Source organism: Symphalangus syndactylus, chromosome 10 (genome assembly GCF_028878055.3).
Source record: "Symphalangus syndactylus isolate Jambi chromosome 10, NHGRI_mSymSyn1-v2.1_pri, whole genome shotgun sequence".
Classification (NCBI taxonomy): Eukaryota; Metazoa; Chordata; class Mammalia; order Primates; family Hylobatidae; genus Symphalangus; species Symphalangus syndactylus.
In genome coordinates this window covers 64,721,121-64,747,437 of record NC_072432.2, presented here as the reverse complement: position 1 = coordinate 64,747,437, position 26,317 = coordinate 64,721,121, and the positions used below count along the sequence as shown (strand labels likewise).

Here is a 26,317-nt window from a genome sequence, read left to right as displayed (position 1 = left end):
TTTTTTCTTTTGGTTGTCTATTTGATTAGGTATTGTGCATACTTAGCCTGTGGACTTTTGTTCCAGCTCAGTAGATTTTTTCCAGTGAAACACAAAGGTAATTTTTTTTTCTGGTTAATAGTTAGCAAGAATTCTGCAGAGTGATCAAAAAAATCAAATACTCAGTATTTCAGAAATAGATTAAATAGGTTACTTTTTTACTGGTAATGTGAAAGAATAGTATAAAAACTTGATTTTCCTCAACAACATTACTTTCTTTTGTAAATGTGGTTTCTAGAAAGATGAAACAGTTAAAACTTACAGGTTTTATTTTTTTCTTGTTTTTTTTGACTGAATCCCTAACCCTGCCCATACAACCTCAGGATGTAGGTAAGAAATTTACTTGTATATCAGCTAAAGCATGACCAGTTAGGATAATTTCTATTTTTTAAAATTTTGTTTTCTTTCAAGTTAATTCTTTACTTGCTTTTTTCACCCTCTCACTAATTTACGTAGACTAACCAGTTATCCAAAACCAACCTTTTCAGAATTTTTATTTTGATGGTAATTTTTATATTACCAAGTCTATATGAAGAAACAGTTGTCACATCTGAAAAATAATCAGCAGTCTATGACGGGACAGAAAGTGTTGCTGGGAGGCACATTTGGATTTTAATATTGGTATTTCTTGCAAATACGTGTAGTTTATGGTAACAGTGGAACAATAGATGTTAACTGGGATTTTTCTGGAACCTTCGGTTGTCCAAAATATTTCCCAACTATATCTTTAGGGAATGCAGAACTTAGTTCCTCCTTCAACTGTACAGTTTGAACATCCCCTCCTGAGCCTGGCCATCTCAGTCTGGAGGAAGCGATGACTTTTTTTATTTCTTCCATCCAAAGGGGAAATATTTTGAAGCTCGTATGTCTAGAGGAGTTGTCTTTTTCTAATCCTTTTGTCCTAGAAGGAGCTCCTTTCTTTGACTTGAACAAATGTTCCCTAAGCATGGCAGTGGCCCTGAAGGCATGGATCATATCTTACTCAATTTGACCTGCCCCTATAATACCAGCTAGTGAGACCGGCTTGAAGACTGGTCATTTTTTTGAGTTTTCCTGCTCCTTTTCCCTTGTAACAACCTGTTTCAAAATCTTGATTTTTTGCCTCTTTAATATCTTGTGTATCTATATTTTCCTTTTCATTTCCATTACTCCTACCAAAATTTAGATCTTGCTGATTTCTCAGTGTGACAGTTGCAAAGTCTCCTATGGCCTTCTTGCTTTGTCCCATCCACCCTTCTTTTGCCCATTTATTTAACAAATAGTTCTTTCTACCTTTTTCTATTTGTCAGGCACTGTGGAAAGTCCCATGACATTAGATACACCACTACCTGACTCGTATTTCTTAGTGTATAGAAATGATCAGATTACTATCCTATATAAACATTTTCTAGGGCTCTCCATGGCTTCCAAAAGAAGCCCACACTCCTCAGCTTTATATACAAGACTCCTATAATCTGGACCCAGGTTCTTTCTATCCTAGGTACCATTATTCCTCTTTGTGACCCACTTTCTCATCAAAATAGATTGACTTTCCCTAAATACTTCTCAAGATTTCTTACCTTAATGCTTTTACTCACATCATTCTCTCTCCACACAGGCAGACAGGGTTTTTCATTTTTCTGTTAGCTGAGTCTCCTACATGCACTCATGCCCAACTCATATCTCACTCCTCCTATCATCCTTTTTTTCCTTTCTTTCCCACCCAGGATTCATAAAGAATTTCCAACTTAATCCCATTCTAAATTAGATTATTGTCACATGCATGAGTAATTTCCATTAGAGAGCAGCTTAGGAACCTGATGTCAAGGGGAGACATTTTAGTCATTGTTGATTGCTTCACAGGGTCCAGCACAACACTTTGCAAAAAATAACTGTAGTTTATGTGAACAAACATAAATATGCTCCAATTAGTATATGCTCATTGGGAGGGAATCCATGATTTTAGGTGGATCTGGAGATGACCTAAATAGCTATGACTGAGTAGTGCTATAAACTATGCTGACCACCAGCATGCTACAGCATCTCTCATCAGGCTCTGTTATGGCATTGAATCAGCCATTAGTTAATTTTCATATCACTTCTCTAGTCATAAATGATAGACATTATCATGGTAATGTATTTGACATTTTTATCTGGGGAGCCATCAATGGCAAATTTAAAGTCTAGTCAGATTAAGATTTATTTTGGTCAATTCAATTTAGTAAATATTTCTTGAACACATAATCAACAATGATTAAGATTTCCTATTTTGTTCATATGACTTATTTGTTTCTTGTTAAATATGCAAAATTATCTCCTGTCATCAGTGGTCTATTTTGTATTTCATACACTTAAATGCCATGTATAGTCATTTATTTGAAAAATGTTAGAAAGCCATGTTATGTAATAAACTAAATATTCTTGCTTTTCAGATAACTTCAAAAGTACTCAAAAATTTATAGAAGAGAATGTTGAATACATGTGAGTTGTGCTAAATACTTTTTGATGATGATTTTTAAAATGACATATTCTAGAAATGTTAATGCTTCTCAAAACTAATTTAACTAAACAGAAACCATATCTAAGAAGACAACTTTAATTATAAAATTCAGGCAAAGAAGTTGTAAAATTTATAGCCATTACAATAGATAATTTCCTGAGGCTAGTCAGGATGTTCCCGTGAATTTTTCTTGGCCGTAAATGGAAACTCTGCAACTGATCTTTGTATACCCCATGTAAACTGTTGCAGCACCATCATTGCATTTGCTCAGTATGTTCAGGAAGCAACCTTTGAAGAAATGGAAAATCTGGTGAAAGACATGGTAGAATACAAAGACAGATGTATGGCTGACAAGACGCTCCCAGAGTGTTCAAAATTACCTGTAAGTAAATTGCTTATGTTTCTTTTCCTTTTTTCTCTTTCTTTCTTTCTTCTTTCTTTCTTTCTTTCTTTCTTTCTTTCTTTCTTTCTTTCTTTCTTTCTTTCTTTCTCTCTCTCTCTCTCTCTCTCTCTCTCTCTTTCTTTCTTTCTTTCTTCTTGAAACAGAGTCTCGCTCTGTCACCCAGGCTGGAGTGCAGTGGCAATCTTGGCTCACTGCAACCTCCACTTCCTGGGTTCAAGCAATTCTCATGCCTCAGCCTCCCTAGTAGCTGGGATCATAGGTGTGCACCACCATGCCCAGCTAATTTTTCTGTATTTTTAGTAGAGACGAGGTTTTGCCGTGTTGACCAGGCTGGTCTCAAACTCCCGACCCCAAGTGATCCTCCCACCTCGGCCTCCCAAAGTGTTGGGATTGCAGGCGTGAGCCACTGTGCCCAGCCAATTGCTTGTGTTTCTTAAACACACAAGATTATTTGCCCAACGCTGAGATAATTTCTGCCTTGAAAATATGAAATGAAAGATGTTCTGTGTACAGCATTTTCATTTTGCTTAATTTTGGTATTTAGAACAAGGTACTTTCCTTGGGAAAGATAATAATTCTGTATTTTGATGCACAGAAGGAGCTTGCTGTGTATTTGCAGTATGTATACAGTATGCCCTATATGTCCAGGCAGAGGAGGAAGCCATAGCCTGAAAATGCACATGAAATTACAGAGGTACCTCCTTAGCTGCCTCTCTCAATATGTATTTTATTGTGACATCCCTTTTCTGGGCCTCCTCCGAGTAGAATCACTATCTGCATCTCCCAAAAACTACTACTAAACACTACTTCTAAACACTGTACCAATACATTAACATACCAACATGTCATCACCTTGGGAGGTGAGTAGAAAATCCTGGTGGAAGGGAAATGTAGGCAGCAAGGGAAGAGTAAGAGGTTAAAGTGTCTTGTGACAAGACAGAGAGACAAAGATTCTGAAAGTGCAGGATAATTATCAAGGGTTTGGGTAAAGATGCTTTGATTTGGCACACCTGTACTCCCAGCTATTTAGGACACTTTGGCTGGAGGATCACTTGAGCCCAGGAGTTCGAATCTAGCCTGCACAACATATCAAGGTCCCATTCCAAAGAAGAAGCAGAAAACAAGCAGGAGAAGGAGAAGGAGGAGAAGGAGAAGGAGGAGAAGGAGAAGGAGATAAAGAAGGAGAAGAGGAATAAGAAGCAGAAGCAGAAGCACAAGAAGAAGCAGAAGAAGAGGAGGAGGAGGAGGAGGAAGAGAAAGAGGAGGGGAGGAGGGAGGAGGAAGGGAAGGGGAAGGGGAAGGAGAGGAGAAGGAGAAAGGGAAGGAGCTCTGTTGGTAATGGGAAAATTATTCATTGTGTTTTCTCAGCGAGTACAGAAGCTTTACTTTACCATGACTAAAAATTGTCCTTTTCTTCTCTGTTGTATAGAATAATATTTTACAGGAAAAAATATGTGCTATGGAGGGGCTACCACAAAAGCATAATTTTTCACACTGCTGCAGTAAGGTTGATGCTGAAAGAAGACTCTGTTTCTTCTATAACAAGAAAGCTGATGTGGGATTTCTGCCTCCTTTCCCTACCCTGGATCCTGAAGAGAAATGCCTGGCTTATGAAAGTAACAGAGAATCCCTTTTAAATCAGTAAGTTTAATCTTAGTAAAAAATGATCCAGTTGGAGAATTAGTCTTAGGCTGAATCTAATACCTATCTCAAATAAATATGGCTGGGTTCATTAATTTATTGACTGACTGTTTCATTCATTCAAAACATACTGTATGTCAGATACTGTGCTCAGTGTTCAGGATATAACTATGATCAAGATATGGACCCTGCTTACAAGACCCTTATATTAATGAACTTTATCTTTTAATTGGTAAGTCCTAGAGCAGAGGTGTGTGCATGGTGTTAAATTGGTAGGATGCACAGTAGAGGAAATAATATACTCTTCCCAAGGGGAAGTTGCTGTTTTCACCTCAGGCAGTCATTCAATTACAGGATGTTTAGTAAAACATCTGTTTTTAATATAGTGCTGTCATTGCAGAAACAGAGACTTTTTCTGGAAGGTTGGTATGCTCCTTGAAATCTAAATCTAAAACACAAGTTCATCTGAAAAAAAGTAAACAGGACCCCTGAATCTCAGATGGAGTGTGTATAGATAGCTGTTCTTTGAACATGGAAGAGAGAACTGCTGACCAGCTGGTAGCATGTGGATGGAGGGAGAATACCCACAGTTCAGTGTTTGGGATTAGAATTGCAATCATCATTCCTACTTTGGAGTTAGCAACTTCAATGATAAGGACTTCAAAGGACTCTTATCAGGAACTGGATAATGCTGCCTTATATTGAAGTTTTCTACAACTGGAAACCTTTCTTCCTTTTACCTTGTTTTACAACTAGCTTTTCTTGTCTCTATTTTTTCTTTTCCTTCCCATCTTACCCTCCCTTCCCTTCCCTTCCCTTCCCTTCCCTTGTCTTACATTCATTGCTTCCTGTTTCTTCCCTCGCCCTTCTTCTCGCTTTCATTTTTATTTTTTTATAGCTTTTTATATGAAGTTGCCAGAAGGAACCCGTTTGTCTTCGCCCCTACACTTCTAACTGTTGTTGCTCACTTTGAGGAGGTGGCCAAATCATGTTGTGAAGAACAAAACAAAGTCAACTGCTTTCAAACAAGGGTGGGTATAGCATTTGTTTCATGAAGAGGAAAAGAAATACCACAGATCCAGACACTGACTTGTATTATAGCAAAAGGCTTGCTTACCATATATGATGTTCTCTTGTCACATTCAGTGATTTTCAAACCATTGGTCACCAGGTGCTGATCTAAATATTCTCTTTACCTGAGACTCTTGAAAGACAGTCAGTCATTTTCAGGGTCTCTCTTCTGGCTTTGTTTTCTTTGTAAATTGGAAGGAAGCCCTGGTGAGTGAATGCCCAGGGTGAAAGATGACATTTTATCTTTTATCTTTGGCAATTTGTAGTCTTTTGACTAAAATGTTATTTTTAGTCAAAAGACTACAAATTGCCAAAGATAAAAGATACTGGAATAATCTCAGTAGAGATGGCCAAGCTCACAGCATGCTGCCCCACCAAGGGAGCACTTATGCACCTTTTTACCAAGTGCAATTCAATCATCAGGAAGACTGGTCCTACCTTTGTATGTGCCATAAGTGCATATTTCTTTTAATACGTGTGTTTACTGAAATAAAAATCCTGTAGATTTTCTGTCTCTGAACAAATTTTGTAATAGTTTGAATGAAATGTGATTAAAAAATAAGAAAATAGTGAGATTTTGCTATTGTTTCAAAAGAATTTTCTCTTTCTTCTTCAGGCAATACCTGTCACACAATATTTAAAAGCATTTTCTTCTTATCAAAAGCATGTCTGTGGGGCACTTTTGAAATTTGGAACCAAAGTCGTACACTTTATGTGAGTTTTATACTATATATCTTGTCTCTGCTTGCATTTCCTTGTCTGTGTCCCATTTTTGTTAAATGGTTGATGACTTTTTATTTATATTCTTCCTAGTACCCAGGAGCTTTGGGGTGAGTCTGAGCCTACTTAGATAGCTCAGGACCAGGACATTAGGCTAAGATGAGAGAAGTTTTGGGAGGTGGGGAGACCGAAAAGAGAATGGTGGCTGTGTCTGAGACATATTTAGGTTAATTGGGAATCTGAACTGGTCTGGGAGTTTCAAACCAGGGTTTTAAAACCCACAAGTGCTTTAGAAATAATTCATCCATTGGTCTTTGACTTTAACAATGAGAAGACAGCCTTGCAAAGATAAATTTTATCTCTAGTGCTCACCCTAATCAATTAGTAACGGGTGCTAAGGCAATGTCTTGAGAAAAATTTTGAGATTTCAAGTAGATCAGCAGGAAAGAGTTCTATCATGAATTATCTATGCCTGCCACGAGCTTACAATAGGAAGTGGTGGCCTTACACAGCATGTCTTGCTGTAATAATTATGGAAGAAAGCACATCTCTCAGTTTTTTTTTTTTTTGCTCACATCCAGGACTTTGGGGTTCTTAAAATATCACCCTAAGATTTTCAAAGTGATCATGTAGGCTGTGCACCAACTATTTGATAATGACTTCTATAAAAACAACAACAACAATGGTGGCAATACTTTTTGTAGCTATTCATATCATATTAGCAAATTACTCCCACTTGTTCTACTTGCTGTTCAAATTATTTTTGTGGTTTATCAATTCTCTTTCCAGATATATTGCGGTACTCAGTCAAAAATTCCCCAAGATTGAATTTAAGGAGCTTATTTCTCTTGTAGAAGACGTTTCTTCCAACTATGATGGATGCTGTGAAGGGGATGTTGTGCAGTGCATCCGTGACACGGTAAATATTCTCTAAAACCAAGTTAAAATAGTGGTTTTTGGCAACTATCATTTTTTTATTCTCAAGTTGCCCTGATGTGTGGTTACTTTGCCACAATGAAATCAGAATGTGATTTAACTTTTGAATGAAAGCATAAAATGAAATACAAACATTTTTATAAATAAACTTTTGGGATTTTTTATACTTGGAATTTTTAAAGATTACTCAGCAGATTGTATATTATATGGCTAAATGTCTTGATGTAAAACTTCAGAAATTTCAAATTTTTCAAAGTTCATTTAGTACAGATTGAAGTTTTCTCTTACGTTATAAATCCTCTTTTAGAGAGGTTAGAAACAAATAGTAAATTTCAAGGAATGACTTGTTAACATTATGTTTTTAAGAGCTGATTTCCCTGAGCTTCCTTATGCAATTCAGGTATAGTCCTTCCAAATAAGTGGATACATTAATTTAACTTTTCTTTTCCCTTTCTCTTTCGGTTCCTTTTTCCTTACCTTCTCCCTTCTGTTTTCCTGTCCCCCACCTTTTCCCTTTCATTTCTTTCCACGTTCCCTTTCCTTTCCTGCCTTTAACTGACAATTAAAAATTGTATATTCTCATGGTATACAACATGATATATATGTATGTGCATATATACTTTTTTTTTGTGATGAGAATACTCCAAATCTTAGCAATTTTAAAGTACTCAATATAGTGGTAGGAATTCATCATTGAGTCACTGTGATGTACAAGAGATCTCTTGAATGTATTCCTTCTGTCCTAATGAAATTTTGTGTCCTTTAACCAACATCTCCCCAATTCCCAGCCTCTGGAAACCTTTAAAGTGATTTTCCAAGGAAAAGTATTGGTACGAATATTGTTGGCATAGTTTGAATTGTTCATGTTTTCTGCTGTAACTCATAAGTGGGAGTTGAACAATGAGAACACATGGACACAGGGAGGGGAACAACACAAGCCGGGGCTTGTTGGGTTGAGGTTGGGTGCTGAAAGGAGAGCATCAAAGTAGTTCATGCATGTGGGGCTTAAAACCTAGGTGACGAGTTGACAGGTGCAGCAAATCACCATGGCACCCGTATACCTATGTAACAAGCCTGTACATGCTGCACATCTGTACATGTATCCTGAAACTTGAAGTGAAAAAAAAATTGCTCATGCATTCAAAGGTAATATAATTTTATTTAAAAAATGACTGAGTATGATAGCTTGCACCTGTAATTGCAGCTACTCAGGACTCAGGAAGCTAAGGAGGGAGGCTTGCTTGAGTCCAGGAGTTCGAGGATACAGTACAGTGAGCTATAATCCCAACACCCTCAACAACAGAATGAAATCTTATTTCCAAAAAAAAAAAAAAGAAAGAAAGAGAGAAAGAAAGAAAGAAAGATTTGACTTTTAGGCTTACAGTGAAGATAGCATGTTCATTAAATAACTTGAATTTTAGGGTATTGATAAATGTTTATTTCAAACAATGGACAACAGCTGTTCCCAATAATTATTTTTTCTCCTAACTGTACCCAAGTTAAAGCAATCTCCTTTGTGATTTATTTTTGTATTGCTTGATTGTTCGTGGTGATGTAGGATTTTGTTTGTTTTTTGAGATGGAGTCTGGCTCTGTCGCCCAGGCTGGAGTGCAGTGGTGTGATCTCGGCTCACTGCAAGCTCCGCCTCCTGGGTTCATGCCATTCTCCTGCCTCAGCCTCCTGAGTAGCTGGGACTACAGGTGCCTGCCACCACACACCTCTAATTTTTTTTGTATTTTCAGTAGAGACGGGGTTTCACTGTGTTAGCCAGGATGGTCTCTATCTCCTGACTGATGTAAGTTTTATAATGTGAAATCTAAGGTACTGAATTAGGATATAATTATAGATTTTCTGTGAAATTTGAGGCTTAGATTAAGGGATTATGTCTCAAATTTCCTTCTTTTTAATGTCTTTCTGGAGAAATAAGAGGAATTGAATTACAGTTAACTGAAAATAGAAGTAACTTCCCAGAGGATAAGAGATGCTCTACCTAGAACAATGATGGCATTACATGAGATGTAAATACCTTTTTGAAGATTGGCTTCCTGCTTCTATGCGGTTTGTTGGAAACATGGTGCCGATCCCCATTTTATTTTTTACCTCAGTCCTGAGCTTCATCTTATTCCTTATCCTCCATGTTCACCAGAAGATCCCAGTCAGTGGAAATAGCTTGAGTAAAGTCATAAAGTCTTGAAATAATCTAGTGTGTTGCTGTAACTCAACATAATTCAAGTGGGGCTGGAACGGAGAGTGGAAATAATGTGCAGTCTCATTCTAGATTCTGGAAGGGCCAAGATCAGTTTTTAAAAATTATTCAACTAATGTGTAAATAAGATAACCCCACCCTCTCTCTAATTCCCAACTCTTATGTAGAGGTTAGAACTGGGGAAAATGGTAGGGATGGGGACAGAGTAAAGTTGTCTATTTGAGCAGTATTTGCCAACCTGAACAGCTTCAGATGAATGATATCCATTAGAAAATGATACCATGAGTGGAATAGCTTCTTATATTTGATGAATCGTCATCTGGTAGTTGCTGTAGTTCACTCACTTGTCATTCTTTCATTTACTTATCAAATATTTATTGTGATTTTGCCATGTGCTTAGCCACAAGAGAAGACCAGGATTATAGATATTATAGTAACGTGTCTTTGGTGGCCTCCACTGAAAACGTGGGTGGACTCTTATGGAAAAGAAACAACACTTAGAATATAAGATGTAAATGTATCAATGTAGGAGGGTTATTTAAAAGACTAATGCTTAATAATGGATGTGAATCTATAGTACAGCCTAGTTTTCAATAATTATATCATCTTAAATCCTGAGAATTTTAGTGTAAAACTTCATGTGCATTAAGTAAATCCAAAATTTAATTTAAACAAATATTATCTAGCAAATTAATTGATGAAGTGATTCCAGATGCTGTGATCGTGACTAGTTTTGCATGCCATCATTCCATACTGGAAGAAAACCCAGCCTGAAAGTAAAATTATCTCTCATTCTTATTTGGTACAGAGCAAGGTTATGAACCATATTTGTTCAAAACAAGATTCTATCTCCAGCAAAATCAAAGAGTGCTGTGAAAAGAAAATACCAGAGCGTGGCCAGTGCATAATTAACTCAAATAAAGATGATAGACCAAAGGATTTATCTCTAAGAGAAGCAAAATTTACTGACAGTGAAAATGTGTGTCAAGAACGAGATGCTGACCCAGACACCTTCTTTGCGAAGTAATATAACTCTTTATTGAATTTATAAGGCAAACAGAAAGAAACTAATAAGATTTGACTTTTGTTGCTAATTTAGGTGGAAGGACATGGTACCGTTTATTTCACTAGGTATCATATAATTTTTTAAAAATCATGGCTATAGAGTATAGTTTTCACATAATTTTAAGAAAAAAACAACTGTATTATTAAAATAATGGCCAGCATTTATTGAGCACTTAATATGTGCCAGGCATGGGACTATACTATATACTTTATACAGATAAACTATTTTAATTCTTACAGCAATCATACAAAATAAGTACAATTTCTCCCTATTTTTCAGATGAGCAAGCTGAGATACAATGAAGTGAATTGTTCAGATTCACAGCTAAAAAGTGACAGAGTAAGAATTTGACTCCAGGAAGCCTGGCCTAACAAGTTGCAGGCTTAACTGCTCTGCTATGCCATCTACAACTGTTAAGGGGAAGTCTAGTGAACTTGGAGCCACAGGGACTATATTTGAGTTCTGGTTGAGTTGCTGGGACAAGTTAACCTTTCTGTGCTTTTTTTTTGTCATATATAAAATTCATACAAGAATACTCATTCATCTGTAATCCCAGCTAATCGGGAGGATGAGGCAGAGAATTGCTTCAACCTGGGAGGCAGAAGTTGCCGTGAGCCGAGATCACGCACTGCACTCCAGCCTGGGCGACAGAGTGAGACTGTCTCAAAAAAAAAAATTATTAATTTAAAGTTTATTAGTAATGTAATATAATCCAGGGACTTTACTGTTTTTTTTTTTTTTTTTATCTCCAGGAAGCCTTCATCTATAGAGAGTATAAAGTGAGAAGAGACAAACATAAATAAATAAGTGCAAAAAATGTTCTTTTATTTCTAATAGCACCCTGTTCTAGGTAATGCAAGGGAACAGAAGAAGAAATGGTCAGTTGTATATGGGGACCCTGGAAAGGCTTGATAGGGAGTAGTACTTGAAGAAATTTTGGTAATCTAGATAGAGAAGGTAGAGCATGAATTGAAGTATATAATGGTTTGTTGTGTATATGGCTGTGAGTAAGGCATCTGCAGCGAGAGACCAGCATGGTGAGAGGTAGGTGGGGCCAGATCATGCAGGCATGCTAAGTAATGGGATGCCACTGAATGGTTTTAATGGAAGAACGAAGAAGGACAAATTCACTTTCAGTTTTTAGACACTTCATCTGAAGAAAATCCCAGTTTAGGGCTTGGATAACTGGGTAGGTAGTTTTCCCATTCAATGTGAAAAAGCAGCAGGTTTTGTGAGAAAGATAATATGTTTAAGTATGAAAAAAAAAGTATGATCACATTGACTTTGAGATGCCAGTAGAATAACTAATTGGGACTATCAGAAGATAATTTTATATGTGAACCTGTAGCTCTGGAAGGGAATCTGGCTTGAAAACTAGGACATAATAACAGCTAATATTTACTGAATATTTACTAAATTTTAAGTGCCTCTCATCTACTAACCAACCAAATTTTAAAAACAACCCTCCGAAGTTAGTATACTTTTATAGTCTTTATTTTTCAGATAATAAAACAGGCACAGAGAGGTTAGGTAACTTACCCAAAGTCACACATGTGGTGTGGCCAGGATTCAAATGCAAGCAGTGTGGCTCCAAACTCCTGGTCTTATAACTACTGTCCTCTATGGCTTCTCACGGTTGTGGATATTAAATCAAGTTCAATTAAACAAAATGATAGATTGTACCTGACATATATGTTTGATAGATAAAAGCCATTTTTATAATCGTCACTATTACAACATAAAAAGTGTTTGAAACATGGGGAGAAATGATAGAGTAGCAGTGAGCATGCCAAGTCAGAGTGCTCAGTGTTTTAAGGTAGAGTCTTTCTGGATGTGAACATTTTAGGCAACTCCCCAGTGGCTTCTCCAGCATAGAGTAAGCTTCCAGGGATTTTTCTTCGCAGTATTTTGAGACACGTTTTTAGGTGTGGGTGTGTGTGTTCCCCCCGGCCCTCCCGGAGAAGAAGTCCATGGCTTACATCAGACATTAAGAGGAGCCCTGATTCTCTTAACATTAAGCACCACTGCCATGGGATATGGGAATATATCTCACAAATGGAATTGAAAAAGCAAATGGGAATCTGGAGAGATGGTGTCAGAAAAACCAAGATTAATCAAGAAGGTCAAATCCTGAAAAAAATAGGGGTGGGGAGGGGATGAAAAGAGTTACCTGGTCATGAAAAACTTGTGAGGTATTGCTCTCACAAAACATGGAAGATCTGAACTTACTGTGAATGAATAGATGAGATTCATTTTTTATGAAGACTGTAAATAGCCCAGCTGAGGTACTTTGAGATGACATCTCTGTCTTGAGAAAAGAGTTAGCTTGGTAAAAAAAAGAATGGAGTAAACATCCCAGTGAACTTAGGGTCAAATTTTATATCTTCCATTGATAGGAAGGTGCTTAACCAGTCTGTGATTTAGTTTCCTCAGTTGTAAAACAGTACGTATTTTGGGGACTAAGTGAAATGAAATGAGAAAGTGTTTATAAAGTCCAAGAAGCACATCTATATCTGTTATGCCCAAAGTTTGATCCAGTGCCTAGCACCTACTAAGGGCTTAATAACTGTTAGCCTTGTTCCTCTCTCTTTCTTTCCAAATCACACCCACCTATGCTCTTGAAGTCCTTGACAGAGGATTTGGAAGCCACTGCCAGTGATTTGGAGCTGAAGGGGTAAACACTCCCATAGTTGGCAAGTGACAGGATGGAGTAATGGGCAAAGCCCGCTCCCCGTCTCTCACGAAGACCACACTGTGGGTGGGAAGGAAGCCATATTCCCAGCATCTCAAGTTGGAAATCTGAATGCATTTTTAAACATAATTATATGCAATATGTATTTTTTAAAGTATATTCACAATTTATTATTTCCAATGTTTCATAGATTAAATCATTCCAATAATTAGTTCCAAATAATTCTACTAATTCTGTCTTCTCAAATAAAAGCTATTGTTAATCTAAAACGTACCATGGAAGAGAACTTTTGTAAAACGATCTTCTATAGCCAAAATGGCCTCTTAAATTACTCTGTGACCAAGCCAGAGGAGAAAATTAGCTTTTGAAAGCAGAGTCAGTATTAGATCTGACTGGATTACAAAATAGCGGAATTGGGTTTTTTGCTCTTTCTCTAATTTCTAATATACAAAATTTTACACATTGCAGGTTTACTTTTGAATACTCAAGGAGACATCCAGACCTGTCTATACCAGAGCTTTTAAGAATTGTTCAAATATACAAAGATCTCCTGAGAAATTGCTGCAACACAGAAAACCCTCCAGGTTGTTACCGTCACGCGGTAGGTTCCATCGTTGCAGGTTCAGAAAATCAAAAAAGAACAACTATAAAACACTTAAAAATTGATATCAGAGTTTTGCTGCAGTCTAGGGGGTAGAAAATGTGATTGACTAATCTGAGTCTACTGTAGATTCAGCCTTAGAAGATTATCGGGAAGGCCAATGTCATCAGTTTGGCTGATGCATAATGTTTTGGACTACTAATCCAATGTGTTAATTCAAAAAAGTCTTCCCATTAAACATTTTAAATTTACATTTTTCTTTATGTATTCTGTATTTTATTAAGCCGTATTGGATATTACATGATTTCAAAAGTAATGATTGTTGTAGATGACTAGGAAAATATTCTGTATTTTATTAAGCCATATTGGATTCTTTATGATTTCAAAAGTAATGATTGATTGTTGTTGACTATTAGGAAAGCACCAAAGGTTGCAAAAAACCCTTTTCTGATTCTCCCACTGGGAAATAGCTATAATTAACATTTGTGTTCAACTCTTCAGTACATATATGTATATATATGTGTATTTTAAAAAATAAGATTGGCATAATTCCTAGAAAATGTCTTGACCTGTTTTTTTATTTGGTATCATAGAAAACTTTTTTGTTGTTGTTGTTATAAATTGTGCTTCCTTGGTTTCCTGTTATTGCCACAAAGTGAGCGGCTTAAACCAACAAAAATTTATTCTCTCACAAGAGGCCAGAAGCCTGAAATGAGTCTCATGGGGCCAACGTCAGGTGTCAGAAGGGCTGTGTTCCCTCTAGGGAAGCTAGTCCTTGACTCTTCTTGTGTCTAGTATAGAAAACTTTTTATGTCATTAAACAGACTTCAAAATAAACTTCTTTTTAAATGACGGTATCCCATCATAATTATGTAATTTATTTAACTGATTTCCTACTGTGTATTTGACTTTTTGGATGTTTACTTAGGGTGTTTTTCATTTTGTAAGTGACCCTGAGATGAGCATCTCCTTCAGTTTATCTTTATTAATATTTATGACTTTTTTATTATATGGATTATCAGAAGGAAAATTATTGGATCAAAATATATGAACTTTAAGAAAACATTGGACACGAATTGTTGAATTACTGTCTAGAAAGTTGTTGCTGGTGTCTAGCCCCACAACAGTGCTTGGAAATGCTCATTTCAATGTCACTTTTACCAACACTGCACGTGGAAATTAACTTTGCTAGATTCATATATAAATAACAGTGGTTGTGTTTTTAAAAAACCTTTATTTGATTTTTAAATTATGTTAAATTTTTTCCATATGATTTTAGCTATTTACACATTTTCTGTGAAAAATCTGTTCATGTTTACTACCCATTTTCCTGTTGAAATTAGTGTTTTTCATATAAATTCATATGTATTTCTTATATATTAGAGAAATTAATAATTTGACTTTTTTTATTTATTTCTCATTCCTTTGATATATGCTACTTTTGCTTTATCAAAACTTTTTTTCACTTGCCACAAACACCAGTTTACACCCATTCAAATTTGAGCAATGGAATAAGACTTGGATCCCTGCTCTGTAACTGTCCCTAATGAGGTAGTCTGTTTCTGATCCTTAAATTAATCATAGTGCTAGAAAATTCTCTCTTTTCATGGAGATATAATTTGCTCCACAATAGCCATCCACTGGCGTTTAGTTCTCTGTCTGGTGGCCACTCAGAAGATGTCCAATTTTATGCCACATGAGAGATAGTCCATCAAATATTTGAAGAAAACTGTTGGAGGTTTTAAGTTCCAAATCTAAACAATGAAAAAATCATAAAGAGCAACATGATTTAAAATGTTCTGTAACAACACTTACTAGCTGGGGCATTCTGGGTAAGTCACTTAATTTCACAAGGCCTGTTGCCTTTACTTAAAAATGGAGATAACAACTGCTCTTGCCACTTCAAAGTGACAATTGAATGTTACTATTTTCAACATACAATTTTAATTCTATTTTGTAATTTGGAAGTCTCTGAAATATGTACAAGATGATAATAAAAAATTTGGACTTTTAAATTTAGCAAGAAATATATTTTTATATATATAATTAAAAAAACTAAGTTCTTGCACATGCTTGTAAAAAGTGTCCTGAATTTAGTGTAATAATGAGAGTTTGAAAATACCATAGAAATAAGAAATGCTATTTTACACATTGATGTAAAGCTTATGGTTAAATTTTAGATAAAATATTTGTAACCGTGATTATTCTTATTTTCAGGAAGACAAATTCAATGAGACAACTGAGAAAAGCCTCAAGATGGTACAACAAGAATGTAAACATATCCAGAATTTGGGGAAGGATGGTTTGAAATACCAGTAGGTTATCTGCACAAGTGGGCTAACACTTGCCACTAGAATTAAATACATAATCCCTCAAAGTGTAAAAAAGTTAGCTGTCAAATTTTTCAGTTATGGCCGATTCATAAACTCTTGGAAGAATTTTTTTTAAAAGTCAAGAATGCCTATTGAACTGTCACATTAATCTTTTATCAGAAATGAAGCTAAAAATAAAAGAAATACAGGATTCTGGAGACATTGATTCTCTAATGCTTTGGTTTCTGTTTGACATTGGCTTTCTCACTGCCAGTCTAGAATCCCTGGATCCTCACCCATTTCAAAGTGGGACATTGCATATTTCAGGTCGTTACAGTTTCTTTGGGGAAGAGATAGTTTGCCTTGCCTTGCCTTAAGGCTGTCTTAACTGAGTTTATAGAAATAACTCAGGATGTGCTTAACACTTTAATATTTAGTTTTTTAGTGCTCTTGTGAGCATTTCTGAATAATATGCAGTTTGGGTTTTTTTCTATTATTATGCCAATGTATTTTATCATTATTATTATTATTGTTATTATTATTATTACTATATATTTTTGAGACAGGGTCTCTCTGTCACCCAGGCTGGAGTGCAGTGGTGTGATCTCAGCTCACTGCAATCTCTGCCTCACAGGCTCAAGTGATCCTCCCATGTCAGCCTCCCAAGTAGCTAGGGCTACAGACGTGAGCCACCATCCCTGGCTGATGTTTGTATTTTTTGGTAGAGACAGCGTTTTGCCATGTTGCACAGGCTGGTCTTGAACTTCTGAGCTCAAGCAATCCAACCCTTCGGCCTTTGCTGGGATTACAGGTGTGAGCCACTGCACCTGGCCTCATGCTAATGTATTATTTATTGAAACTAAACATCTTTAAATCAAAATAAAACACAGTTTAAAAAAATCTGACTTTACTATTTCTGCAATTTGGCTGTTAGCTGACAATTCAAACTTAGTTCATTAAAAATCTTAGTTTTCTTCATCTCAGATTATCCTTTTACAACATATCTTGATTAAATTCTTTCTTTAAAATATTTTCTAATGATGCAAATTATTTTAAGCAGGATTTTAGACACTAGCCAATGTATTTGCTGTCAAGGAGCTCCTATACTCAAAGATAACACAGGGAGGCAAATCTAAGAGCTTCTGAGACAACCGTGAAATTAGAAAGGAAGCTAAAATAGATATAGGAAGCAGGGTGCAGGAAAACAGGAAGTAAAGACATATTTCCCTACTTTATAAGAGAGCTAAGGTTCATGTTGCACCTATATTGGTTGTCCCTAGCCTTGAAGGGTCTGGGCTTCAGCAGCAATTCAAGGGAAAATGGGTATCTGCTTTCGTTCAGAACCAAACAGACAAATGTTCTTTCAGTTACCTTATCAGGCTCACGAAGATAGCTCCCCAACTCTCCGCTGAAGAACTAGTCTCTCTTGGCGAGAAAATGGTGACAGCTTTCACTACTTGCTGCACACTAAGTGAAGAGTTTGCCTGTGTTGATAATTTGGTGAGCATGGCCTGTGTACCAGACTATTCTTTTTTTTGTTTTTTAAAAAAAGAATATTTGCACTCATTGATTTAACCATGATTAGCCATATTCCTTTCTTCATTGTTTTTAATATTGTTAAGCAAAAATTATCAAGTTTTCCTTTTGGCTCACTTTGTGAAAACCCTAAGAAGTAAAACAGAATGTCTTAAATATTTTTGGAGAGTACTTCAAATTATCTTTCTTATTTCTTCATTATATTAGAAGGGATTTGTTAGGACAAATGATTTAGGAATAATATTGTTTCAAAATGATACAGGAAACTTGGTAATTTTAAGTAAGGTTACAGATTCTTCCTTTTGGCCCAATTGCTTCATCCAGCAATCAGGCATTGAATACACCTCTTAAGGGCTGGGGTGGAGAGTACCTTGAGGGAGATTCCAGGAGGGGAAGAAACCCCAGTACCACAGTGTTTGATCGCCCCTTTCAGTCGGCTTTTTGCAGCTGTCTGTTTGCAATTGAAAGTTTGTTTATATGCCACCAAGAAATTAATTTGTAGGCATCTAAATTCTTATGGCTTGGATTTTGGTCATAATGCCATTTAGGACCCCAGCTTCTACTTTTATTTGTATATAGTGATATGTCATCAGTGAATGTGTTTTATGAGTGAAGTTAACAGTGATCTTAGAAAGATCTAAGTATTCATCTAACCATATTTTTAGAAATTCCATTCAAGTTTTAAGATCATATCTCAGTTGCAACTCTTGTTGGTACAGGCAGATTTAGTTTTTGGAGAGTTATGTGGAGTAAATGAAAATCGAACTATCAACCCTGCTGTGGACCACTGTTGTAAGACAAACTTTGCCTTCAGAAGGCCCTGCTTTGAGAGTTTGAAAGCTGATAAAACATATGTGCTTCCACCTCTGTCTCAAGATGTATTTACCTTTCACGCAGACATGTGTCAATCTCAGAATGAGGAGCTTCAGAGGAAGACAGACAGGTACAAACAATCTCTTTCACTCTTCTTTTTCTTTGGTTTTCTGAAGACACACCATGTATTAGTGAGAAGGTTTATCTAGTGGATATGTGTTTTTGATACCACAATCCTGTTCCTTCCACCAAATTGTCCAGTCTCTTCTATTTGGAAAAATACAAGTGCATATTTTTTTTTGCCATCGTTTATATCTAGCTTGTCTTTTCATTTGAAAGATACTTGGAATGTCCAAGTCTAACATCACCTTTAGAAAGGTTATAGCAGCCAGCAAAAAGGCTCATAGGCAGGCTGATAATGAATTTCATTTCCTTGAGAGAATGCCCGGAGAATATCATTTAGTGTTTACAAAGGAGATGCCTAAAGGGCCAGGAAGTTTACTTTCATTTTCTCAACAAATGCTTTAAAATGCCAGGAATTAGATCTAGTTTTTTGGATTTAGACAGAGTCTGCCCAATGTGTAGCGGAGACAACATTCAGCTACCAAATATGAGGAAATGGAGGTTGTTTTGGACGTGAATTTTCTGGGAAGATCAGATGCAGTCATGTATACCATCACACTTGGCATAATAAAGGCCTAATATATGTTTTCATTTTTAAATAGAATAATACTTACTCTTATTATGTGCAATATTCATAGATTCACAGTGCAATACACTCTTGTATTTTCCAGTCCATCTTATTCTAGTCTGGTCTATTTTATTCTTTTTAATTATCCTGTTTTCATTTTAAAAATGAAAGCGAGAAAATGCAAATTTTTGTTAATTCTTAGATCTAAGGATGGGCATACGGGACTTATTACATTTTCCTCTTTACTTTGGTGCATGAAAATTTTATTACTTAAAATAAGTACTCTAAAAATGTACTCTAAAGTGTACTTTTAAGACATCAATGGGTTGCCCCCTGAAGTTTGGAATTCTAGAAGTTACTAGAAATTAAGGAAATCATTATTGTCTATGGCCGTTGTCACACTTAATTGTGATAGCTTATTTTTTTAATTGCTCCTTTGACATCATTTTTAATTGACATATAATAGCTGTACATATTTTGGGGGTACATGTGATATTTTGATAACTGCATAAACGTGTAATGATCAAGTCAGGGTAATTGGAATGTCCATCATCTAAAACATTTATCTTTTCTTTGTATTGGGAACATTACAATTCTTCTCTTCTAGCTATTTTGAAATATACAATAAATTACTGTTAACTGTAATTTTCCTACTATACTACTGAATACTAGAACTTATTACTGCTATCTAATTGTATTTTTGTACTCCTTGGCCAACTTCTTTTCATCCCTCTCTGCCTCCTTGTTAATACTTTTTGTATAATTTTGTGCGTGACAAAACCCTTCAAAGAATGTTACTGTGGAAACCATTCTCTAAATTTAATAGGAAAGTTTCGGAAGACCCATTCAAAGTGGGATATTTCAACTCTTTACCCTCATCCAAGCTGAGACTCAAGACGTGATTCTGTAACAAGCATTTTGGAGTAGAGACGCTTCAGAAAGAAAGCGTTAATTTTATTTGACCTCTTTTGGCCACAGATTTCTTGTCAACTTAGTGAAGCTGAAGCATGAACTCACAGATGAGAAGCTCCAGTCTTTGTTTACAAATTTCAGAAATGCAGTGGATAAGTGCTGCAAAGCAGAGAGTCCTGAAGACTGCTTTAATGAAGAGGTAGTTTTATTTCTTTTCTACTGAAATTCAACTGGTTTTCCTGGTCAAATAAAATAAAACAGAACCCTGTAGGACCCTGCTTCCTCTCTGCAGTGTCTACCAGGACTACATTTGAGAGCACAATTGCTACACAACTAATATACAGACATCTCTGAAATACACTTTGAGCAGTGTCTCCTTAGTACAGAAAGAGCTATCGGAAGACCTGGGTTGTGACCCCAGCAGTCTTGTAAGTCATGCAACTTAAACTGAATGGCAATTAACTATTTTTAAATGAGGATGGTAATAATTATCCCTAAATTACACCTTTGGTTCTTATTTTTTGGTTTTGAACCACTCATTACCTTAATAAGACAGAGTCAAAGCGACTTGCAAAGGAAATCGTAAGCAGCTCCAAATGGAGCAGAGCAGGAAGGGTATTAGAAAGTGAAGTCTTTCAGGAATGGCTGTCTCACTTTCCCAGGCCTTGTGCTAACATCCCGCAGTTGAGAATAATGAGGGAGTGGAGGGTAAGGGTAGTCAGGGAGAAAAGGTAGAAATGTCCCTTGCTTGCCCTCGCTCCAGTGAAGGTAGTCTGTAGCCATTTGCTCTGGTTTGAACCTCAGCAACGCGTGAATGTTAGCCCCAGTGGATGGCTCCATGGAAATGCCTGTTCACTGTTTTCCAACTTTATTTCTCACTGTTTCTTTTCTAGGAACACTCACTCCACTCCAAACTCACAATTCATGTAAACTCACAGGCAGACAAACTCACACACATGACTCATTCTGGTTGTGAGCCCTCTACTTTTCTGAGTGACAGTTTGTGGAAATTTTGGGGGGGTACATATTACTAGTTTTTAAAAAATATACCTAAGTTTAAGTAGAGGATATTAATCAATATCTAGCATTTATCTGAGTGAGTGTGTACATTAGGGCCATGTGAAGGAAAGGATGAATTTATTGGCAGTTGTAAAGAGCCTTTCGGTGTCTATTTCTTCACTAGAAGAAAGAATGTTTACTGTTTCCCTATACAATGTGGGAATGGTTTAATTTTCTTCAAAATTCAGGAAAACATGCTTATCTAAGTTTAAACTAGTGTCTTAAATTTTTCTTCCTATGTGTTTTTATTTCCATCCCTCACCTCAGAGTCCAAAAATTGGCAACTGAAGCCAGCTGCTGGAGATATGTAAAGAAAAAAGCACCAAAGGTAATACCCTTTGCCTCATTCAAATGTCAAATGTATTTGTGGCTTATTTGATCTCCCTGCCTCTTCTCCCTCATGCTTCATTGTTTATTTCTGCTTCATCCTACATGAACCAGAAATGCACATGTAGCTAACAGACACTGATATTGTTCCTGTGTTTTTCTGGGTATCAGCCACTCCTTATGGGGTGGCAATGCTGCATTTGTGCTAGCCCTTCTCTTGCTGTTCAATCAGTTTTCTAGATAGCCAAGAGGCGCTTAAGTCCTCTGCCTTCCTACTTATGTATTCAGCTGTCTGGACCACAAAGGAGAGATGATGGAACCTCTGAATGTTGACAGAAAGAAGAGGGGTAACTCCCTGGGGACTGAGGTGGGCAGACAGGCCTCAGTGACCCTTTCCAATAATCTTTTAAGAATATTGCTTTACTGAGATAGGATTCACATACAAACCAAGGGTATTGCTACAGCATTTACATGAACAAAAAGCGATATGTTTGTGATTTCAAAAAGATATATAAAGATGCCCTCCCCTTTGTGGCTTATGTAAGACTTGAAACACAAATTTTAGCAACAAAATATTGCATAGATATAGGAGTTATATACAGTGTCAATGAAGAGAGACCTGGACCTCACCAGAAGGTAGGTCGGGATCTACAAGGGGCAAAACACAGTCACCATTAATAGTTTTTTCAAATACTCGACTTTCTATCACCCAAGTTTCAACATTTCATGTTTTTTTGATGCATGAAATACTGTTTTTTCTTTCCAGGGATAACCAACTTACAGGCTTCCTATCTGTGTGGTGATGAATCGCATTTCCTGAGAACAAAATAGAAGGATTTTTCTGTAACTGTCACCTGAAATAATATATTACAGCAAGCAATAAACACGACATCTTGTAAAGTTATTTTTCAGACTGATGTCATAAATTAACCTAATCACAAAATTAAGCAATCATGATTCATTCATTCCATCAGCATCTTTTGCTCACGTGGCTGCACCATTCCCTACTCCATGAAAGACGAAGTCTGAATAGCAACTGCGTAGGCACAGTGCTCTAAGATGTCCTTGCCACTACCGGAAAGAAAACTGAGAATTTTGGGCATGAAACTTTACTACAACTACTGCTACTACTAGTAGATGACATTGAATGTTTTCAATGTACCAAACATTGTTCTAGCTAGTTTTCATGCATTATTTCATTTAATCTAATAACTTTATGAGTAGGTATTATTTTCATTTACATCTTACAAACAGGAAATCTAAGGCTTGGGGAGATAAACTAATGTGTTCAATGTGATATCACTAGTAGTTGGCAGAACTAGGGTTTGAATTTAGGTTCTCTAATTCTGGAACTATATATAAATGTATATAACATATACATTATATATTATGTAATAATGTAATATATATTATATATAATACTATATAATATATTACATTACTATAACATATTATGAAATGTATATAATATATAATATATACTTCCAGAATTTTATATATATTATATATTTTATAATTCAACTTTTATTTTAGATATAGGGGGTTCATGTACAGGTTTGTTACATGTGTGTATTGCATGATGCTGTGGTTTGATGTATGGATCTCATCACCCAAGTAGGTAGCATAGTACCTAATAGTTAGTTTTTCAACCCACACCACTCTCCTTCCCACCCCTCTGTAGTAGTCCCTAGTATCTATCGTTCCTGTCTTTATGTCCATGTGTACTCAATATTTAGCTCCCACGGTATTTGGTTTGAAGTTTGAAGTTGGGTAGTGTGATGCCTCCAGCTTTGTGGAACAATACTGTTAACCATTGCATACACTACCTCTTAGGTATGGCCATGTTGCATGCCTTACAAAATGTGTTATTCAGAGAGGTGGAAGATTGTACAAGGCAACAATGACAGTGGTGGTTCTCTCCCTCCATTCCAAGCCAAAATTCCTGTTATGTTAGTGATATAAATACTTGATATTGCTATCAAAGGAGAAGTAACTCAGGAAATGAAGACTGCTTATGGACTCATGGCCTGGCTTTCCTGATTGTTCTCTAAACTTTGAAGATTTTTGTATACCAATGTTTAAATTTGAAGATGTTGGCCATTTAATAGATAATACATGAGGATATTCATAGAGTTCTTTTGGTAGAGTGTTTAGAGCATAGTCTTTGGGATTCTCATTGATCTATTCAACAAATATTTATTAGAATTCGATTGTGTGTCAGACATTGTAGATACAAATATGAGACAGATAGAATTGGTTCCTGTTTCTTGCTGAGCAAGGGAGAGGGACAGTAAACACGCAATCACGTTTCAATGTCATACGTGCAGGGTCCAGGCACTCACTCTAAGCTGAAGGTGCAGAGTGAGAAAGGGATGGCGGCGGGTGCTTCATATCCCTACTGCCATTAATTTACTGTACAGACCCAGATAAGTTCCTTATACTCTATGACATCCATTTCTTTGTGTAGGATGGGCTAATATCAAGTCACAAAGGCTTTAGAGAAATGAATTAAATTACTATATAAAGTACTTAATACATTGGCCAGCAGATAACAGGTGTTTAATTCATAAAGCTATTTTGTCCTCTAACCATTTTCTCCAAGCACTCTCGTTTGCCAATGAGGATAACAAGGAAGTATTGCTTTACTTAAACGATAGATAGTAGATTTAGAAAACGGAACTGAAAGAAAGCATAATTAGTGAACTTAATTTTATACTGGATTCTGCTATGTATTCAATACTGTGCTGAGAGAAGCAGATACAAAATCAGGGACCCAGGCACTTGCCACCATCATAAAGTTTCCATCATGGCAATGGAAACTGCCATACAACTCTTTCTCTACCGCCATGCCAGAAAACACATTAATCAAAGCAGGAAAGGAGGGAGAAGAATGGCTTCTGCAAAAGACACAGTTGCCTGAAGAGGAGGAGATTTGGAGTGGTCACGAATTAGTCTTACTCTGTATTGCTTGGACAGAACTCATACCAATGAAAAGAACATACCTGGTTTGATGCAGAAAAAAATTTTCTGACACTAGAGATGCTTATACATGTGATAAGCCTCTTGGTGCAATACTCAATGCCAAGACTGCATGTGCATGAGCAGCTACCATCTGGGTTTTTGTTGGCACCCAGTCATGGTCTTTCTAAGGCCTCTTTGAACTCTGTTTCTATGACCTGGGCAAGAATTAAGTTTTCTATGAAAATAGTATTTATTAAAAATCATCACTGCATCTTGTACTTGCGTACCTTCCATATTTTATCTTAAAGGCCAGCCTGAAGAGAAGAGCTTATTTTCTTCTAGAGCCAATTCTGTGCTGGTGTCTATTGGTTGATATCACAAAACCTATCTCATTGCCTTTACTTAAATAATCCTTGCTACTTGTCTTTCCTGTGGTCTGGAATTCTACCACTAGTTACTGATAAAGGACTTAACATTTTAAATATTATCAAGAATCTCTTATTAATTGCAAATGTCTCTGAAGAAGGGTTCCCAAGGAAAGTTAATTTTGGTCAGTTATTTTTTAAGGAGGAATTAGTTTAGCACGCATAACAGTTGTTAAAAAACTTTTAGCGTTAACTCCAATCAACTGACAGTGGCTGTCTTGCAGCTTTGTGCTGTGAGTGTTTCTAAGACTGAGCATAAGCTCAGAGAGAAAGAGTGCAGTGATCAGATAGCAGTGTCTGCGGTGGGTAACAGTCTTGAAGCATTCTTCCAGAGGATTTGACAAAATATTGGACTTAGTTTAATAGGTACATTTCTGATAGTTCTAGGAAGTTTGGAGTAAGATTTCAAGGGAACAGCTCTAAGGATACATGACAAAAGAGACAATGAATGTTAACACTGTTTAGAGGACCTCAAAATGGGTGATGGAGACCTGCCAAAGATAATCTTCCCCTTGCTGACCTTGGTGGGCTCTCTAGCATCCTTCATATTCTTTACAACAAGCCGATGTGTCCCCAAACTAAATAATAACAGATGTTTTGGGGTTGTTTTTCAGAGAAATATGTCTCTCTCACTTGTGATATATTTTTGCTTAGAAAACTGGTATTGAGAATGTGTGAGTAGCAGAATTAAGTAATATACTGTCAGCCTTGGAGCTTATTTGATCCAAACCTTCCATTTAAAAATGAGGAAATTGAGAAGAGAATAAAGTAATAACCCATGATCTCTCATTTTCAAAATTTTAGGCTTTACATGTATAGGCATCTTACAATTGTTATGTAGTAACTAATTACCTGTTTCCTGCCTTAGACCCAAGAATTGGTTGATAGGCAAAGCAGACAATAGTTGAGGGGTATTGATGTCTCAGCCTTAACACTAGCTCTTGGATGTGTGGGCTGTAAAGTCAGACAGACATGAATTTTTACCTGCGAGTCTATGAACAAATTACTTGACTCTGAGTCTTAATTTATCATTCAAGAAACACTAATATTGCTAACTATCTGAGATTCATATAAAGTGACCATAGTAAGTGTTTGATAAATTAGGTTCCATTCTTTTAGGTTCACTCCCAATGCTTGTACAGCTCCTAACTCCCCTTCTCCCCAGGGACTTGAAAATGTACCCAGCATTAGAACCTGAGCCCTGACCATTTAGCCAATCTGTGGTAGTATATGTTTATCTTCTTCCTTTCCACTTTAGAACTTTGGACATGTCAACAATCATTTCTAAGAAATGAGGTATTGCAGACCAACATTTGCCAAGAGTGTTTATGGATTACTTAATTATAAAGTTTGCATGTTGAAATCTCAAAGAAACAAGCAGATTGGCATGACTTGTTTAAAAATGCAGTATTCATTAATGAATTCAG

The 26,317-nt window shown here is 36.4% G+C and overlaps 1 protein-coding gene across 1 annotated transcript; it reads left to right on the top strand.

The window, feature by feature from the left end:
• Nucleotides 1-250: 250 nt before the first annotated feature.
• On the top strand, nucleotides 251-22,408 carry AFM (afamin). Its single transcript, XM_055296227.2, has 15 exons — nucleotides 251-369; nucleotides 2,451-2,499; nucleotides 2,768-2,900; nucleotides 4,351-4,562; nucleotides 5,461-5,593; nucleotides 6,250-6,347; nucleotides 7,143-7,272; nucleotides 10,304-10,518; nucleotides 13,722-13,854; nucleotides 16,072-16,169; nucleotides 17,534-17,666; nucleotides 18,422-18,645; nucleotides 20,185-20,317; nucleotides 21,445-21,508; nucleotides 22,286-22,408. The coding sequence occupies exons 1-14, from the start codon at nucleotides 282-284 to the stop codon at nucleotides 21,463-21,465; spliced, it is 1,800 nt and encodes a 599-aa protein (XP_055152202.2). The 5' UTR covers nucleotides 251-281; the 3' UTR covers nucleotides 21,466-21,508; nucleotides 22,286-22,408.
• The last annotated feature ends 3,909 nt before the right edge of the window (nucleotides 22,409-26,317 follow it).